The sequence below is a fragment of the Haliotis cracherodii genome, unplaced genomic scaffold, assembly GCF_022045235.1.
Source record: "Haliotis cracherodii isolate W230 unplaced genomic scaffold, xgHalCrac1.p SCAF_8, whole genome shotgun sequence".
In the NCBI taxonomy this organism is placed as follows: Eukaryota; Metazoa; Mollusca; class Gastropoda; order Lepetellida; family Haliotidae; genus Haliotis; species Haliotis cracherodii.
The window spans coordinates 24735361-24754544 of record NW_027266341.1 but is presented as its reverse complement, the minus strand read 5'-3'; the positions used below and the strand labels follow the sequence as shown (position 1 = coordinate 24754544).

Genomic DNA, 19184 nt, shown 5'->3' with positions numbered 1-19184 from the left:
TCACCTTAATGTAAAGTGCTAGGCAGGGTAACAAAAAGTTCAAAACTCAAAGTCGTTTTGCATGAGGCGACTGGGGATCGAACCACCGTCCTTACGCTCTTGGTAAATGTTCTATCCACTAGACCACGGAGGATATCTTATAACTTCATGGGGACCAGGGCTGCCCCCCCCCCCCCCCCCCCCAATGACTTTAATCATAAATTTAAAGGGCAGCTGCCTTTGAATCACCTGTGTGGCCGTTATGAGGCTGACAGAAAACAGGATGATGAAGATAATGATGAGGCAGACGAGGCGTCTGACGTGCGTGTTGAGATGCAGCTTCCAGACAACCTCGGCGTGGATGGTGTGGAGGAGGACCGCCTGGGTGCTGACCCCCGCGATGAAGAGCGTGACGTAGAAGATGACAGACCACAAGGGGGCAACCGAGAGTGATGAACTTACAGCTGGGAAGATGGCAAACCCAAAGTCAATGTCTGAAACATATGTACCCGTCTTGAAGTATGTTAACAACCTGATACATCCTGAAACATATATACCCCATCTTGAAGTATGTTAACAACCTGATACATCCTGAAACATATATACTCCATCTTGAAGTATGCTAACAACATGATACATCCTGAAACATATATACTCCATATAGAAGTATGTTAACAACCTGATACATCCTGAAACATATATACTCCATATAGAAGTATTCTATTAACCTGATACATCCTAAAACATATGTACCCCATATAGAAGTATGCTAACAACCTAATACATCCTGAAACATATATACCCCCTCAAGAAGGATGTTAACAACCTGATACATCTTGAAACATATATACCCCATATGGAAGTATTCTAACAACCTGATACATCCTAAAACATATATACCCCCTCAAGACGGATGCTTACAACCTTATACATCCTGAAACATATATACTCCATATAGAAGTATTCTAACAACCTGATACATCCTGAAACATATATACTCAATCTTGAAGTATGTTAACAACCTGATACATCCTGAAACATATACTCCATATAGAAGGATTCTAACAACATGATACATCCTGAAACATATATACTCCATATAGAAGGATTCTAACAACCTGATACATCCTGAAACATATGTACTCCATATAGAAGTATTCTAACAACCTGATACATCCTGAAACATATATACCCCCTCAAGACGGATGCTTACAACCTTATACATCCTGAAACATATATACTCCATATAGAAGTATTCTAACAACATGATAAATCCTGAAACATATATACCCCATACAGAAGTATTCTAACAACCTGATACATCCTGAAACATATATACCCCCTCAAGAAGGATGCTAACAACCTGATACATCCTGAAACATATATATACCCCATATAGAAGTATTCTAACAACCTGATACATCCTGAAACATATACCCCATATAGAAGTATTCTAACAACCTGATACATCCTGAAACATATATACCCCATATAGAAGTATTCTAACAACCTGATACATCCTGAAACATATATACCCCATATAGAAGTATGCTAACAACCTGATACATCCTGAAACATATACATCCTGTCTATAAGACTGAAAATAATTCAAGTATAAAGCGTTATTTCACTTGAGTGAGGTAACCATTTTATATTATCAGATATTTATCATCACAAAATATATAACTATGGCATATTACTACCCTTAGAAATATCCGTGTCTATCATAAAAAGCATATGTGCACTAGTGCAAATATCACTCAATGTGCAGGTTTTGTTGAAGTCATCATGAAAACATTTGTTGACGTCATTTGAATCTTATTTGAATGACGTCCAACTAGAAACTGTGTCATAACTGAAGATTGCTGACGTCATTCAACAATTGTGGTTTTCTAAGACAGCAGTTGTGATCGGTTTGATACAACAGGGTCCAGTGGATGTTTCCAAAGGGAAGTTCAAAAAGATTAGGATATAATGGGTAATAAAGCATTTATTACACTCGCATGTGTGTCACACTGATTTTATATAACTTGTAAATGAATACATGTCTTATCCTTGCTCTTGTTCGGAAAATACAAGAATTCTCACACAGTATGACACACATGCTTGTATAATAATCTCTATATATGCTACAGGGGATATGTATAATCATCATATATTCCCTGAAATGAGATCCATGATGGTACTCATTACTTCTTCCTCCAGCTTTTAGTGATCATACATGTTCCCTGATTAAACATATGATATGTATGTACATTCTACAGATGCATAAAACATGTAAAATACGATGGATGAAGATGTGACAGTATACTTGTGAGGGTGAGGTTGCTGATTGGCCGATTTGATGACAGACCGTAGACACCCAGCATTGAGAACATGCAGCAACCAGCTACTGTTGTCGTGGCGATACTGGCAAATGTCACGCACAAGCAGTTTCTGAGGAAAAGACAAATGAAAAAACTGAAAAATCACTAAAACTGAAAATAAAAACTTAATCTGTTCATTGTCAATATAATAAAGGATATGTGAAAATAATATCTGAAAGATGTTTTCTGACACTAGCAAGGCAGGAAGCTCAAGCAGTGAAAAATTAAAGGGAGACAACTCTTAATGTCTTGGCTAGAATTTCATCAGTGCAGAAGTGTTTGAATGGGATGTCAAAGACAAAAACATTCTGACCTGACGCAATGGTCAGTATAGCCTGGTCAGTACACCCACCTGAAGCAATGACTGCCGAGATGTGCGTATCCTGATAACGTGATGATACACCCCGTACCACATCCTAGCGTGGTCAGTACAAGGCGACACCCATCTGCCCACACCTTCAGTATAGATGTGGAGAGAAATGAAACTCATTTATATCACCATACACAACAACAACACACAAATATGGTCCTAATATTGCGCCCCATATTTGAATGAGGAAAGTTTGCTTTTTCACACATCAGCTAAAAATTATCTTTCATAGAAAATTAAAATTAAAATAAAAAACTATAGATACTAAATTTTCTTCTCTGCACATACATATTCCTGTAAGCATAACATCATGCATTTCTCAACAAATTATGCCGACATGAAGATGTATATTACTAAAAGAATGTTATTTTCTTTCCTAACTTAATGTAACTTCAAATGTGGTAAAATATTCTGTTAACCAGACACACGTAGGTACCACACTGTGTATATATCTAAAATATTACAAAAAGCAATACTTATATCGATTCAAACATTTTAAATACAATGAGTGTGCTTTAAAGTGAATATAATGAGCGAAAGTGAACATAACGAGTGAAAGCAAGTTTGATACATTTTGAAATACATGAGTTGTAATAAGAATGGTTTCTAACGGGGACAAGAGAAACATTCTACTCACTTAAACTTTGCATAAAATCTAAATTCACCATTGAAAAATATGTTTGTGGTGTAAGAGTGGCGTATGAATACCACATTCCTAGCTGAGGATTCGACCATAGGCTGTTCTCAACCTGGCAATAAAGTGCCCAGCTTTCTTCCAGACGATTATAAGAAACGATGTGATGCCAGTTCTCAAATCATATTCATGATAGCATTTATATTCATGAAGATCACACAGTTTTGCATGCAACTGAAAATCTAGCTTCAAACGCAGAGTGAGTGGAGCCGACGAGTTGAGTCATGTCATGTTTACCATGTGATTTCATAGGAGTCAGGAGATTTGATATATTATGAAATTTGTTGTAATTACCTATAAGACACACAAAATATTTACGACACAGGATTGCATCAGTAAGTAACGACTGTCCACTTGGTCCTAGGGGCGCTACTCTCACTTACAACTCGAAGTTCAAGGTCGTAAGTAGAGGGGGCAATGAATACTTTCGACAGAATACTTTGTTTATTAATGATTCTCTGAAATTTTCTACAGCTATGATGCTTGTACTAGTACAATACAAAAGTAAGAGTCTGTATACTCTATTTCAAATGCATTTGTCAACGAGTTCTGTGATAGATCATATGCAACAACATAAACTCTTGACTTGACTCCAGTAAAATATGTAAACAATACAGTTTGAGATGCATGCATGCAGAATAGTGTCTATCATAGAGTAGAGTAGAGTGAGTGAGTGAGTGAGTGAGTGAGTGAGTGAGTGAGTGAGTGAGTGAGTGAGTGAGTGAGTGAGTGAGTGAGTGAGTGAGTGAGTTGGGTTTAATGCCGCTTTTAACAGTATTCCAGTCATATTGCGGCGTATCAGCTTAATGCGGGAGGAAAGCCCAAAGTGATGCAGGTCTCAGACGTTTACCACTTCGGTGAAACCCACGAGCACGGGTATGGTGCTGACAAACCTAGAAACATAATCGGGGCGAACCGGGATTCGAACCCACAATCATAGATTTTGGCATGCCCAAGGGACGCAACTCTGCACAGCGAATCGCGGCGCCTTAGACGACTGGGCCACCCGTGCCCCCGAGTAGAGTAGATGTTACAGAGCACAGTTGTACAGTGCTGACGACACCCCATTCGAAGGATTCCAAAATAGTTCTTTCTGCATGTGATGATATTACACAAGGTGTATTAAAGGTGTACTGTTATAAAACAGGTGATCTCTTCATGGGGGAGTAATACACAAGACTACCAAAAACATCATTTAATTTTCACCAACTTTAAACTCATTTGTAATGGGATTGTGATTCGGGAGCAGCAGACATGGGTCAGATACAAGAGTGAGTAAGTAAGGTTTTACATCGTTTTTTGCAATATTCCAACAAAATCAAGGCAGGGGACGCCAGAAATGGACTTCACACATCGTTCCCATGAGGGAAATCAAACAGGGCCATGTTTGGGCTAGTAGTGTCAAAAGGTATTTTTAACAGTCTGGATTTTATAATTAACTTATTCCAGGTTTATGCTGCTGCTATGATTTTCAAGTCTGGTAACAAAGATGTTTATTCAAGAATGATATTCACAAGATATTGTTCATGAAAAGGAGCAAGTTGTCAGGGATTTATGCACAATTCTTAACAGGGTGCCTCTGGCAAGCAAATAGGGAAGAAACAGGTTTCACACTCACATCTGTACAAGACAAATAAAAAAAAATCCCCAATTTTCAAACACATTGAAAACATTTAATGAACATAAAAGCTTATCTCTGTTTTCTCTTTTGTTTAATGCCACACTAAGCAATATTCCAGCTATATGACGGTGGTCTGTAAATAAACGAGTCTGGACCAGTCAATCTAGTCATTGACATAATGAGCATCGATCTATGCAATTGGAATACGATGACATGCATCAACCAAGTCAGTGAGCCTGACTACCCGATCCTGTTAGTCGCCTCTTACGACAAGCATAGTCACCTTTTACAGCAAGCATGGGTTGCTGAAGACCCATTCTACCCCGGATCTTCACGGGTCGAACTTAAAAGTATAGATGTTACCATAGCAATAACTAATACAACTTATTTCTAGATCTTACAGCCATGGTTAACCTCCATCATCTAGCATGATACTATCTACAGCTACAACTAATGCTAGTTAGTGAACATCTTATAGCCTGTAGCTAACCTGTATTTTACCTAGCATGTGCCACCTGGGCATCAAGAAGGCTTTGATTCCTTGGACGGCACCGTCGATATGGCACAGAGCGATGAACATGGTAAACAAGAGGACAAAAGGCGCAATAGCTGTGATGTAGGCTGCCTGGAACACAGAGTGGATGAGTGAGAGTAGTTTCACACAGCTATACTACTCAAGATAAGTTAAACAACACCCAGAATTGGAAGGCTGTGTGTTGCAATACCCACCAGCCATGACAGATTAATTATAGTGGAAAACGTTCTTTAACTTCTCTTCAGAAGAATATATAGAGGTTATCACGCGAGTGTGTTTGGGGATGGTAAATATCCGGCATTAGGAATAAACATTGTATTTAGCGAGCCTTGGTGAAAATAGGGTCATGAAATTTGGATCCTTGATTCCAAAAATAATAATTAATGGCCTTATCATATTTCTTTTGAGTTTTGGTTTGGTTTGTTGTTTTAACGCCACACACAGCAATATTCCAGCTATATGACAGCGGTCTGTAAGTAATCGAGTCTGGATGAGACAATACAGTCATTGACAACATGAGCATCGATCAACGTAATTGGGATTGATGACATGCATCAACCATGACAGCAAACCTGACCACCCAATCCTGTTAGTTGCCTCTTACGACAAGCACAGTCACCTTTTTCGGCAAGCATGGATTGCTGAAGACATATTCTACCATCATGGGCCTATTTCTCAATGTCTTGATAACGTTGGGAGTAAAAGCATATCCATACATGTTGGCGATAGTCACATCATTGATAGAACTATGAACATTTTAGCAATATCATATTATGTGTGATACACATCTGTTGAAAACAGCTGAATAATGATTTGATGGAAATGAAGAGTGTTTTCTTATTTCAGATTGTGCAAAGCCACATATAATATATGTGTGACAGTTTTGTGGTCTGATCATGTGTGAATGTGTGACTGAATTGTATGTGTGTGTGTATGTGTGAAGGTCATGTGTGTGAGTGACTGTATTGTGTGTGTGTGTGTGTGTGTGTGTGTGTGTGTGTGTGTGTGTGTGTGTGTGTGTGTGTGTGTGTGTGTGTGTGTGTGTGTGCATGTGTGCTTGCGTGCATGTGAAGGTCATGTGTGAATGTGTGACTGTACTGTATGTGTTAGTGACTGTATTGTGTGTGTGTGTGTGTGTGTGTGTGTGTGTGTGTGTGTGTGTGTGTGTGTGTGTGTGTGTGTGTGTGTGTGTGTGTGTGTGTGTGTGTGTGTGTGTGTGTGTGTGCACGCGCGCGCGTGTGTGCGTGTGAAGGTCATGTGTGACTGTACTGTACGTGGTAGCAAGTGTGATGGTTTTGTGCAATGGTCATGTGTGTCATGCGTGATGGTTTTGTGGTCTCGTTACGTGTGACAGTTCTGTGTGAGAGTTGTAGTTCTGCTGTTGGTGCCTACCTTGCCCATGGAATGTGGTCCCCAGATGATGATGAAGGCTGCGGTCAGCCAGACAAGTAACAAGCACACCACCAGGTGGAGCTGCAACTGACCCGTGTCCGAGAGGCCGTCTGATACGTTTAATACATCCTTACTGAAACAACCAATGGCAATTGTAAGAGGTAATTCCTAACACTGGAGAGTATGAATTGGTATGCTTGTGTAGCAGGGCGTGGAGTCATCCCAAAGATGACATTCTTACCATGTCAGCTTGTTGACAGTGTTAACCTCTTTGGTCATGTGGACAAGGCGTCCAACCTCTGATCAGAAGGTCCGTGGTTCGAATCCCATCACGGGACTCAGAAATTTTATGGCCGCTACATTGGCACCCAACGTGGGGCTGAGCACGTTCATATTAAATTTGAGCAAAATAAGCCTAAGTACTCTACTATGCTGCCCGGGACGTGCCTTCTGTTGACAGGGGAGTATGTAGCAGGGCGTGGAGTCATCCCACAGATGACATCCTTACCTTGTCAGCTTGACTTTGGTCATGTGGACAAGGCGTCCGACCTCTGATCAGAAGGTCTGTGGTTGGATTCCCATCACGGGACTCGTAAATTTTATGGCCACTACACTTGAAGCAGCAGATGCTTGGTTCACTAACATCTGTTTGATTCAGTCACCCTTGATCCATCATGTTCCATGAACATTTAATGATTTTGTTTGTTTTGTTTTTTTGTTTTCTTTGTTCAGCAATATTCCAGCTATATGATGGCAGTCAGTAAATAATCGAGTCTGGACCAGACAATCCAGTGATTGACATCATGAGCATCTATCCAAACAATTGGGATACGATGACATGCATCAACAAAGTCAGCCAGCCTGATCACCCGATCCTGTTAGTCGCCTCTTGCGACAAGCGTAGTCGCCTTTTAGGCAAGCATGTATTGCTGAAGACCTATTCTACCCCGGATCTTCTCCCTTAGAACATTTAATGATGAACTTTATACATTAAAGACAAAACTTTACACTAATTTGAGAATAGGCATGTATTCAGTAAGATTTTATTGTTTTGAAGTTCTTACGGTTATGGCCCAAAAAACACTTTTGGAAAAATTATCAAAGTTTGATGCATGTGAAAAAAAAAATGAACTGGTTACTGATAAAATGTGTCAGGATGATCGTCATTGAACCAATCATGGTCCAACGCTCCTTGATATACAGCATGGGGTACCTGTAAGCTGCCAAAAATTCTTCACAAATTTCTCTAAAAAGCATGTACTAACAATACAAATAATCCAATATGTGAATATTACAAATTATATCCCACTTCCAGTCTTGTTGCCATGGTTTCTTAAATTGTATTTACACCTCTCCTGTTCACTTAAAAACATGGGATTGACAATAATACACTTACACTATTCTAATGTTGAAAAAGTTTGATAATATTTATATCAATGTTCTCTAACAATTGCAGACATGAGTTTAAATCAAAGTCAAAAGAATATACTAACTTTCCGGTCTGGGATATATAAACGGCAAAAATTCTGATTGTCTACCCACCAATACACCATGTTTACTGAGAGGAGGAAAAGCAGTTATGTTTTAAGGAATTTTTAAGTTTTTAAAAAATATTTTATATGTCTGTTTCAGGTACTTTTTACATCAGCAATACACACACATCACTTTGGCATTCAGTTATCACGTAATTTGGTTGAAAAATATGTTTGTTTGTTTGTTTGTTTGTTTGTTTGTTTGTTTGTTTGTTGTTTAACACCACACTCAACAATATTCCAGCTATATGACAGCAGTTTGTAAATAATTCAATATGTTAAATTGTACCATACTTGATCACCCATAAAGTTTCTGATGGAATATTTGAGCAGGATGCTCCGATTGGGGGCACGGGTGGCCCAGTTGTATAAGGCGCTGCGATTTGCTGTGCAGAGTTGCGTCCCTTGGGCACGCCAGAAACCTATGATTGTGGGTTGAATCCTCAATTATGTTTCTAGGTTTGTCAGCACCATATCAGTGCTCATGGGTTTCACCGAAGTGGTAAACGTCTGAGACCAGCATCACTTTGGGCTTTCCTCACACATTAAGCTGACACGCCGTGATATAACTGGAATACTGTTAAAAGCGACATCAAACCCAACTCACTCATACACTCACTCACCCTGTATGCTTCAAAAAGGTCAATACACTAATCCAGAGGAGGGATTGGTTGGTTGGTTGAATGTTTAACGCCGCACTCAGCAATATTCCAGCTATATGACGGCGGTCTGTATTTAATGGAGTCTGGAGGGGACTTACACTTTGTTATGACAAGCATGAGGTACTGGGAATCTGGGGTGGTCAGGTAGCCTAGTGGTTAAAGCGTTCGCTCGTCACACAAGCCCCGGGTTCGATTCCCGACATGGGTACAATGTGTGAAGACCATTTGTGGTGTCCCCCCGCCGTGATATTGCTGGAATATGCTAAAAGCGGCGTAAAACCATACTCACTCACTCACTCACTCACTCACTGGGAATCTAGTCTGACCTGAACTGTGGAATAGGATTAATATATACACATACTATTTGATATTCAACTTACAAGAAATAGTTTTCAGCTTCTTTTAATCTTTCAGGTACTACTTCTATATCTGTGTGATTCCTGCCGATTTCCACCACATCAGGTAGCGTTTCCAATAGAGTATCAGAGGCCTTCGAGGAAATATCTGAAAAATACAATGGGATTCATGACACATATTCTGGCTCATTTTCACATTGACTTTTTTATACATGCATTGCCTTACCTGTTAGATTTTATGTGAAAATTATTTCTTTCAAAGTTGACAGGGATGTGAAGTCAACACTGTTACAGTGGTTTGAAAGCAGTTAATTCTGGAACAGGCAAAACTGGTGGTTGACAGTGTGAGCAACATCATCAGAGGAGAATGAGGTACTAAGGTAAGTTACACTCTCACACACGCACACGCACACGCACACGCACACGCACACACGCACTGATTCAGTTCAATCAGTTAATCAAGTCAATGAATAGCTGAAAGTTCAGTTCAATCAGTTAATCAAGTCAATAAATACCTGGATGTTAAGTCTAATCAGTTAATCAAGTCAATGGATACCTGGATGTTAAGTCTAATCAGTTAATCAAGTCAATGAATACTTGGATGTTCATTTCAATCCGTTAATCAAGTCAATGAATACCTGGATGTCCAGTTCAATCAATTGATCAAGTCAATGAATACCTGGATGTTCAGTTCAATCAGTTAATCAAGTCAATGAATACCTGGATGTCCAGTTCAATCAATTGATCAAGTCAATGAATACCTGGATGTTCAGTTCAATCAGTTAATCAAGTCAATGAATACCTGGATGTCCAGTTCAATCAGTTAATCAAGTCAATGAATACCTGGATGTCCAGTTCAATCAACTGATCAAGTCAATGAATACCTGGATGTTCAGTTCAATCAGTTAATCAAGTCAATGGATACCTGGATGTCCAGTTCAATCAGTTAATCAAGTCAATGAATACCTGGATGTCCAGTTCAATCAATTGATCAAGTCAATGAATACCTGGATGTTCAGTTCAATCAGTTAATCAAGTCAATGAATACCTGGATGTCCAGTTCAATCAGTTAATCATGTCAATGAATACCTGGATGTCCAGTTCAATCAGTTAATCAAGTCAATGAATACCTGGATGTTCAGTCTAATCAGATAAACAAGTCAATGAATACCTGGATGTCCAGTTCAATCAATTGATCAAGTCAATGAATACCTGGATGTTCAGTTCAATCAGTTAATCAAGTCAATGAATACCTGGATGTCCAGTTCAATCAGTTAATCATGTCAATGAATACCTGGATGTCCAGTTCAATCAGTTAATCAAGTCAATGAATACCTGGATGTTCAGTCTAATCAGTTAAACAAGTCAATGAATACCTGGATGTCCAGTTCAATCAGTTAATCAAGTCAATGAATACCTGGATGTTCAGTTCAATCAGTTAAACAAGTCAATGAATACCTGGATGTCAAGTTCAATCAGTTAATCAAGTCAATGAATACCTGGATGTTCAGCCTAATCAGTTAAACAAGTCAATGAATACCTGGATGTCAAGTTCAATCAGTTAATCAAGTCAATGAATACCTGGATGTCCAGTCTAATCAGTTTAATCACAGCCCAACCCAACTCCTTTGTACCTATATTGAGACTCAAACCCAGGTCTTATTAGTTTGATGAGCATACACTTTAACCACTATGCCACACAACCCCTTTGTACCAATATGGAGAATCAAACCCAGGTATTTTGGTGTGATGAGCATACACTTTAACCACTATGCCACCCAACCCCTTTGTACCAATATGGAGAATCAAACCCAGGTCTTCTGGTGTGATGAGCATACACTTTTTACCATTATGCTACCCACCCCCACAACTTTAACCACTATACCACACAACCCCTTTGAACCAATATGGAGAATCAAACCCAGGTCTTCTGGTGTGATGAGTATACACTGTAACCACTGGGCTACCCAGCCCCTTATCCAGAAGGAACAAAGCCAGACGTGTTTTAGACGTTGCATGGATGTTTTTAAAAAATGTCACTAAGCCCTTTCCATGCTCAACACATCATTTTGTCTGGTCCGTAATTACAAAACTAAATGCATTGGGGGCATATCACTGTTTTATTCATGTGGCAAGAACAAATTCCAGTGTCAAAGCATAGAAAAAAGAATGAATATCGCTTTAGACTTCATCACCATATTCCCAACAATTTGCTGCGCCGATGGTGGAATCAGAATGACAAGGTCTGGATTAATCGGTAAGCCTCATGCAAAAATACAACCCATGTGGGACTCACTTGATGTATGGCCCAGACAAACCAGTTGATAATACACTAACAACACTGGGAGCTATAAACACAAATTCATGGGGCTAGTAGCTCACCTCACTGAAATGACTCTACAGTGAGAGGGATTTAGAATCTCCCTCAATAGTATTTCAGTTATAGCACAGCATTTACAACTTAGGTTTTGACTGCTAATATACCAAACTGCCAAACTAATAAACCATCATCAAATTCCAATAACGGCACCTTCAGGAATTCACTAATTATGAAGGGACCAGTTCAAAATTTCAAATCAGGATAAAAATCTTACTTAAGTTTTGAGACATACCCATAGCCCCCTAAAAAATATTGATTACCTTGCACAGCAGGGTTCAATTTAAGGAACTTCATTCAGATGCATGTTGACATGAAAACCTAGTTGCTCCAGACAAACACAGGTTGCACCCTTGTCCAATAAATTGATGAAACTTGCAAAATAGACATGACAGATGGATAGACTAGTCTAAATAAATAAAGTTCCAGACTTCAGATAACTGTGTCGAGATTTTATGTCAATTAACGTAATCGACATAATAAGCGCCCAGGGCGCTCTCAAAATTAGAAATAGGGGGCTCTTATTAGAATATTATTTTGGTGAAAAAAACAGAGTTAAAAGATAAATTTCGTGGTTTATGCTGACAGACTGAAATGTTTATATATGACAAATATATTCTTCCAGAATTTATTTGCCCATAATTAAGGGTGCATATAACACACAAGTGAGTATTATACGCGAATAAATAAGTCTTGTGTACATTGATCAATCGGAAGGGGTGCTAATTGGGTTTGTTCACTAGCCAATATATTAGCAAATATCACCATGGGCGCTTATTAGAGCGGGGCGCTTATTACGTCGAATACGGTAAAAACATATTGTTGAAAAACATAAAGATACAAGTGTACATAATCTTCCAGTACCCACAGTCTGATGACATCAAGCCCCAGAAAGTATGGCTAACTACGTATAACATAGGGACGAGTGATGTAGCTGTAGATGGTACATGGAGCTTGGAGGCATTGAGTGTGTTCTCAAATCATTGTTGTACGGGAAAGTAACAGTCAGAAACAATTTTTATTTTTATATTATATGCACAAAGTGCGTGTTGACATAAAGATTTGGTTGAACTTTTCAATAATATGCTGCGCTGGTGCAGGTTTTATATACAGTAAACTACGGTTTTAACGAACTCAAGGACCACTAATTTTAGTTCGTAATAACAATATTATTAGCGTGTTTATTATGAACATAGTTTATTAAGAATACTCCAATGAACTCACACAAAGTGAAAGTCAATTCTTATAATTTTTTTATCACAATTTCTTACCCCAAAGGATGTAGGCCAAGATCTAAACACAATTTTATTTAGTATGTGTGACTTCATGTTTACACTGACGGCCATACAACAGCCAGCTACATCGCGGAGTAAAATAGTTCCTTAAAAAGAGAGGTGACATGGGCGTATGTATGCACAACTTGCTCTTCAGAAACATCTTACAGAGCACATGTGTTCAGATCATATCCTCATTAGATGAGAAAGGTCTGTAAAGAACTACCTCAATAAGTCAGTCACAATGACAGCGCGTCGTAATACATTTACATCAAGTACAAGACGTCAAAATGGCCGACACGATAAACGCGTGACGGGAGACACTTCCGAAGTTGTTAATGAACCTGTGGCGGTTAGATGTGTTAGTCATCATTGATCAACTGGCCGATCATTGAAAGGTGTATAAAGATGCGCCAAACAGACACTAAGGTAAATTCATAGATTGCTGGAGACGGTCAATGTCAGCCTAGACACGGATCGAGTCGATACTACGATAGTTTAGATGTGCATGTCTTCTTTTGTTCATTAGGATAGGCCGCAGCGAGTATATTCGTGAACAATCATGTAGTCACGCTCTCTGACATTTTTAAACGTATACTGAAACGCTGAGACCAAGAGTTGTGGTTCTAAATGATCAGAAAGAACGCTTATGTATGTTTTCGTGGTAGGGAATTCCCTGGGGTTTCCCCACGAATGTGGAAGTAGTCCGTCAGTGTTTATGTCAATTCAAGAACCCGGCCTCGTGAAAAACGTATGAACGTCAAATTGTGTCGTTCATACACTTATGAACGTCAATTTCGCGGTCATGTGACCAACCTGTTGTCCAATGGAAAAGCCGTATATCGTGTAAACTTCAAATTAAAAAATTATCTATAGTTAAATCGAGCCCGTACAGTAATACTCAAAAACGCACTATTGTGAAAAATTACAAACATATTTTAGTGTCGCTAACGATCAAACCCTAGCCCTCCTACAAACAGCTTTGGAGGCCAAGTTAACTTGTTTTCCCCTCAACTTCCCCCGAAAGTGACCACGATCTCATGATTGGAGTTTTTGCTTTGTTTAGGTACAACACAATACATTGAGAAATCAGGTAAGTTGATTTTGTCAGATGGACAATTGCAGGGATATTAACACACACACACGCACACACACACACACGCACACACACACACACGCACACACACACCCTTAAACTTAAGGAACTGAGATTTATCAGACATCAAACTTTTGAACTGGCACCTAAACCTACAACAAACTGCCAGATATGCAAGCTGACAATTATTAAACAGTTAAACCATGTGTGATCACCATCACCTCCATGCTAAAACAGCCATCTTGAAATGCTTCAACATTTTGTCTTTTTTACACATTTCAGGGAAAACATCAGACTGGAATTACCTTGAGAGCATGAAAATCATAACATCTTGAACATTAGAAATATAAAAAACAAAATAATTAGTTTGATGAAAAAATAATAATCATGAACACTGAAACTGATTCACTGCTCCTTGTTAACCAATAGCGGTAAACAGAACACGATCATCCTCAGGCTTCTTTAATCAAGTTCTGTCTTAACTGCATTATTATAATATGATAGACATTGTACTGTGTGGGAGGCAACAGACTATTGGGAAATTGGGATACGTAATACGTGACTCATTTTCTGTGAAACGATCTGGAATCAATCAGGATGCTCCATGTTCATTCCTTGGTAAAGTCAGTTAATTCAAATCTCTCTTGTACCTCAGTCAATTGTCCTTCTATTCAGTGACAGACATGGCCTGTTTACAGTCATGGAACACCACTGTTGTCCCCTTCCCAGGGAACACCTACACCGTAAATCTGTAGAAAAGACGCTTTTACACACTAACAGGATGGTTGTTGACTGAAAACTGGCCAGGATCAATGTGTGCCCCGTCCCAGTGTCTGAGCCCCACTTCCACCAACAAGCTGGATAAAGCCAAGCAGTTAGACATAAGCGTACAAAATCTCTCAGGTTTCACCAGTTATTAGGAGTCGATTACTCATTCTCACTCTGAGTCCATTGACATACATGCATCCACATTGAACTGTTAACCACTTGACTTCTATTATTGGTAAATATTTTTTTTTTAAATCAAAGTAGTCAATACACATGTAACCATTTGTTTGAAAGAGAAAAGTAAATGTTTTCATTTGGATACCCAAAACAAAAATATGCTTAACAAACTTGGGGTAAATCATTCACCTTTGTTTTCAACATAATTTCTGTTATAAAACTAAACTAACGCCGAAGGGGTCTTTGTTGCCACAGCTACTACAGAAATGTACCCAAGATATGTTTCTGTATACAGAAATGTACCCTAGCCAAAATTAGAATGCAGAAACGTACCAGGTACCCGAAACGGTGGACGAGTCCATATTCCCCAACCCGAAACCAAAACTGGTTCATGTTGTTATTCCAGTTTGCCGATTACGAGTGTATGCGAGCATCACGGAATATTAGATTAATGTATGTACGTCACAGTGTATGATCGTTTTCTATATGATACCCTGGAATGCATCTCATACAACAGTATGACAGTACTGCCATGTTGAATTTAACCACGATTTGGCATACAGGAAGTGAGGAATACCTAAAGAACTAGTTACTCGCATTGCGGCCTGCAGCAGAATTAACTCATCCTAGGGTACGTTTCTGTATTTTGATTTGGGCTAGGATACATTTCTGTATACAGAAACATATGTGGGGTACGTTTCTGTAGTACCTCTGCCGACAACTACCCTTTAAGCTAAACTAACTTTACAATATTTGTTTAGCAATTAGGTTAATAAAAATAGAAAATTTCTATAGTATACAACAAATTCCCATCAATAAGTCCTTCACACACAAAATTTGGAACAATCACAATTTCCTCTAGATATTCATCCAAATCTATCACATAAGGGGTTAAAACAAGTTAATCAGCCTAATGCAAAAGCAAGATATTGGTTATAGATTCTCTCCATAGGGGACTGATAATATGTTTAACACTTCTCTAGTGAAAATAAAGCATGCCAATTTGATTTCATGAGAAATAGAAATGCTCCATCATATTCCCTTTCACAAGACTATACAGCCTAGGGGTTGGACATAGAACATTGTAATGTATATGCATGAATGAATACTGACTGGCTTGGTATTGACAGGCAGAGTTCTTCCCTTGATGCTCTAGGCACTTAGTAACCCTGTTTCTTCCATAACGGTACAGAGACGACGTGTCATGTGCCCACATAAAAGACGCTTATGTGTTGGGCTTTATGACTAATTCAATAAGTCGTTATTTCGTATTCTAATGATTGTTGTCTGGAAGTTGAGGGGAAAAGTCCCTCAGTGAGTATGATTACCGTATTCAACAGAATAAGCACCCAGGGCGCTCTCAAAAATAGAAATAGGGGGCTCTTATTAGAATATTATTTTGTCGCAAAAAACCGAGTTGAAAGATAAATTCGGTGGTTTATGCTGACAGCCTGAAATGTTTATACACGAGAGATATATTTTTCCAGAATTTAATTGCCCATAATTAAGGGTGCATATAACACACAAGTGCTAACGGGTAAATCGGGTAATTCAGGTAACTCAGGTACCCGGGTTGGCTGGGTACTGACCCATGTAGGGCTGTGACGGGTAACTCGGGTACCCGGGTCGGGTGGGTACTGACCCATGTAGGGCTGTGACGGGTAACTCGGGTACCCGGGTCGGGTGGGTACTGACCCATGTAGGGCTGTGACGGGTAACTCGGGTACCCGGGTCGGGTGGGTACTGACCCATGTAGGGCTGTGACGGGTAACTCGGGTACCCGGGTCGGGTGGGTACTGACCCATGTAGGGCTGTGACGGGTAACTCGGGTACCCGGGTCGGGTGGGTACTGACCCATGTAGGGCTGTGACGGGTAACTCGGGTACCCGGGTCGGGTGGGTACTGACCCATGTAGGGCTGTGACGGGTAACTCGGGTACCCGGGTCGGGTGGGTACTGACCCATGTAGGGCTGTGACGGGTAACTCGGGTACCCGGGTCGGGTGGGTACTGACCCATGTAGGGCTGTGACGGGTAACTCGGGTACCCGGGTCGGGTGGGTACTGACCCATGTAGGGCTGTGACGGGTAACTCGGGTACCCGGGTCGGGTGGGTACTGACCCATGTAGGGCTGTGACGGGTAACTCGGGTACCCGGGTCGGGTGGGTACTGACCCATGTAGGGCTGTGACGGGTAACTCGGGTACCCGGGTTGGCTGGGTACTGACCCATGTAGGGCTGTGACGGGTAACTCGGGTACCCGGGTCGGGTGGGTACTGACCCATGTAGGGCTGGGACGGGTAACTTGGGTCCCAGGGTCGGCTGGGTACTGAGTAGGACCCGGGTACCCACAGGACTACCCGGACCCTTGGTTAGTCACGTGATATATTGTCTAATGACAAAAAGTATCTAGAACTCTATGGTTACACTACAAGTCACAAATGTCCGCATTCCTTCTGACTTTTCATATCTCTGAATATAGATATAACTTGAGTCAACTTCAGTGTATGCATGACCCATTTGTTTAATACATGTATCTAAATACGTTTTGCCAGTGCTTTGGTAACAAAATGCCCAATCGGACATTTTGTACCTATCTCTTGAGACCTACTGTGGGTACCCGGGTAGGGTCGGGTAACAGGGAGGTGGGTACCCGGGTAGTAAATTCGGACTTGTTTGATTGCAGCTAAAAAGAAATGGTTATTTGATGGTGTTGTATTTGATACGGGTATCATAGTTGTGATTTGGACTTCACGTTTGCAGTGTTCCAGCAACTGGTTTCAGCCAAGTAACATTTTGATAACATTTGTAAAGTTTTAATCAAATCCAACTTTAAAGAATATACTTTCTTTTGTCTGGCAGTATAAATCTAATAGCGTTTTATATAAAAATTTAAGGTTACATTGCTATTGTGACTTCAACAAAAACTTCACCTGATATCAGGGGTCCGGAAAATTTAAAATCCCAATTTTTTAAAACTAAAGATTACTTAAAAACAAGACCGATAATATAATCACAAATACTAAAATATCGTTGATAGTAATATTTATTTGAATACATGTTTCATCTGTACTTAATTATTGACCATAAAAAAAATTGATATCGATCGTCACAGAAAGCAAAATGGCAGTCAATCAAGATTCAATATACATGTACGACTAGCTACTGAAAACAATTAAATCTTCAAATCCTCATTGTATGTCAACCAAGTGAAAGTCATTAGCCACGACTTACAAAATGATCGTCCAGACTTTGAGGGTTTGGCAGATCCGCTCGACTGATCTGCATCGGTCGACTGGCTGTCGTCACGCTTTCGCTTCTTGTCTGAGGTTACGTATCATAGCATTGTGAGGATAATGAGGTACATCGATGATGCAAGGTATTTATGTACAGTTGTAAACACCTTTCACTCAAATTACAATGTATGATGTATTTACAGCAATCAAAACAAACATAGCTTGTCAGTGTAGATAATCTTCATTGTGTTACAACTGCAGACAGAAACTGCTCAGTCCTAACTGTTGATCATGTCAGGTCAAAATTTAAGAATGTCCGAACAATACTTTTTAAAATGTCCAGACAGAAAAATTTAAATGTCATTTGAGACTCCCAATCGGACATGTCCGGCACATATGACAGTTTCCGAACCCCTGCCTCATATGAAAGGATGATATTTTTTCCCTCGACAAATTATCTCCAGAAAGGTGGTCATGTATAATACACAAAACAATATGGGTATAGACATAATAAAGATATCAATTTGGTCATTGGTTTCTTTTATTCTTAAAGGTGATTAATATCTAAGTTTCTTTTCCCTACTGCCTTTAGGGACTTTGGGAATACCTTCTTTAAACAAGTACCCGGTAATTAAATTGGCCTTGTTCTTACAAAGAAATAATGTAAACTCATCTCAAGGAGATAGATTTCTCCTTTTTCTTTACAATCCATTAAACGCCTACATGAAGCTTAATCATCCACTTTAGCAAGC

General features: G+C 39.6%; 2 protein-coding genes across 2 annotated transcripts in view; one reads left to right on the top strand and one right to left on the bottom strand.

Annotated features, from left to right (window-relative positions):
* The window catches only part of LOC139449932 (neuronal membrane glycoprotein M6-a-like), a 242031-nt gene extending 232725 nt beyond the window's left edge, over positions 1-9306 (top strand). The window contains exon 8 of the mRNA XM_071231545.1: positions 9296-9306. The gene's annotated coding sequence lies outside the window, so the exon portion shown is untranslated. The remainder of the gene's footprint in view (positions 1-9295) is intronic.
* The window catches only part of LOC139449933 (uncharacterized), a 238979-nt gene that overhangs the window by 98741 nt on the left and 121054 nt on the right, over positions 1-19184 (bottom strand). The window contains exons 5-10 of the mRNA XM_071231546.1: positions 9532-9655; positions 6958-7090; positions 5521-5655; positions 2698-2801; positions 2291-2415; positions 229-473 (exon numbers count right to left, since the gene is read on the bottom strand). Coding sequence (XP_071087647.1) covers positions 229-473; positions 2291-2415; positions 2698-2801; positions 5521-5655; positions 6958-7090; positions 9532-9655 — 866 coding nt within the window. The remainder of the gene's footprint in view (positions 1-228; positions 474-2290; positions 2416-2697; positions 2802-5520; positions 5656-6957; positions 7091-9531; positions 9656-19184) is intronic.